The sequence below is a fragment of the Cucurbita pepo genome, unplaced genomic scaffold, assembly GCF_002806865.2.
Source record: "Cucurbita pepo subsp. pepo cultivar mu-cu-16 unplaced genomic scaffold, ASM280686v2 Cp4.1_scaffold004957, whole genome shotgun sequence".
Taxonomy (NCBI): domain Eukaryota; kingdom Viridiplantae; phylum Streptophyta; class Magnoliopsida; order Cucurbitales; family Cucurbitaceae; genus Cucurbita; species Cucurbita pepo.
Window position 1 is genome coordinate 1 of NW_019650932.1, and position 738 is coordinate 738.

Consider the following 738-nt stretch of genomic DNA (forward strand, 5'->3'; position numbering starts at 1 on the left):
ATAATTTTACTTCTTATTGCAGAAAGAGAAGGAAAAGCTTCACAAAAAGATCATAGAGCTGGAACAGAAGCTTGATGCAAGACAAGCATTAGAGTTGGAAATTGAGAGGCTGAAGGGCTCGTTAGAAGTAATGAAACATATGGGTGAGGATGGAGATGATGATGCCAAGAAAAAAATGGACCAGATTCAACAAGATTTGAATGAGAAGGAAGAAGAATTTGAATACTTTCAAAACATCAATCAAAATCTCATCATCAAAGAGCGTAGAACCAATGATGAAGTTCAAGATGCGCGCAAAGAATTGATTCATGTATTTACCTGAAATTTTGAATTTTCCTATTCATCTCTTATTTGTTCCTAGTGAAATACATTGACTTTAAAAAGGTCTAGTTACATTGGCAATATCGAAGCTGACTTTTGGATAATGCCTTCATCCCTTGTAATTTAATTCCTTCACTCACAGGTGTATGGCGGTTCGTCGACCAGAGCCTTTATTGGTGTCAAGAGAATGGGGGATCTTGACAGCAAACCATTCTGCACAGCCATAAAGTTGAAGTATGCCAAGGAAGAAGCAGATGAGAAAGCAGTAGAGTTGTGCTCAGAATGGGAGGACAAGCTTCGTGACCCTAGCTGGCATCCCTTCAGGATTATAGAGGACGATGGAGGACAAGCTAAGGTATGCATTTAAACGTTTGCGTTTATTCCCTGTTGTGGTTTTTCCTTTCGGCGTGTTCTGAT

At 39.3% G+C, this 738-nt stretch overlaps 1 protein-coding gene across 1 annotated transcript; it reads left to right on the plus strand.

Annotated features, from left to right (window-relative positions):
• Nucleotides 1-11: 11 nt before the first annotated feature.
• On the plus strand, nucleotides 12-713 carry LOC111787084 (factor of DNA methylation 4-like). The gene is made up of 2 exons (XM_023667230.1): nucleotides 12-310; nucleotides 464-713. The coding sequence occupies exons 1-2, from the start codon at nucleotides 131-133 to the stop codon at nucleotides 686-688; spliced, it is 405 nt and encodes a 134-aa protein (XP_023522998.1). The 5' UTR covers nucleotides 12-130; the 3' UTR covers nucleotides 689-713.
• The last annotated feature ends 25 nt before the right edge of the window (nucleotides 714-738 follow it).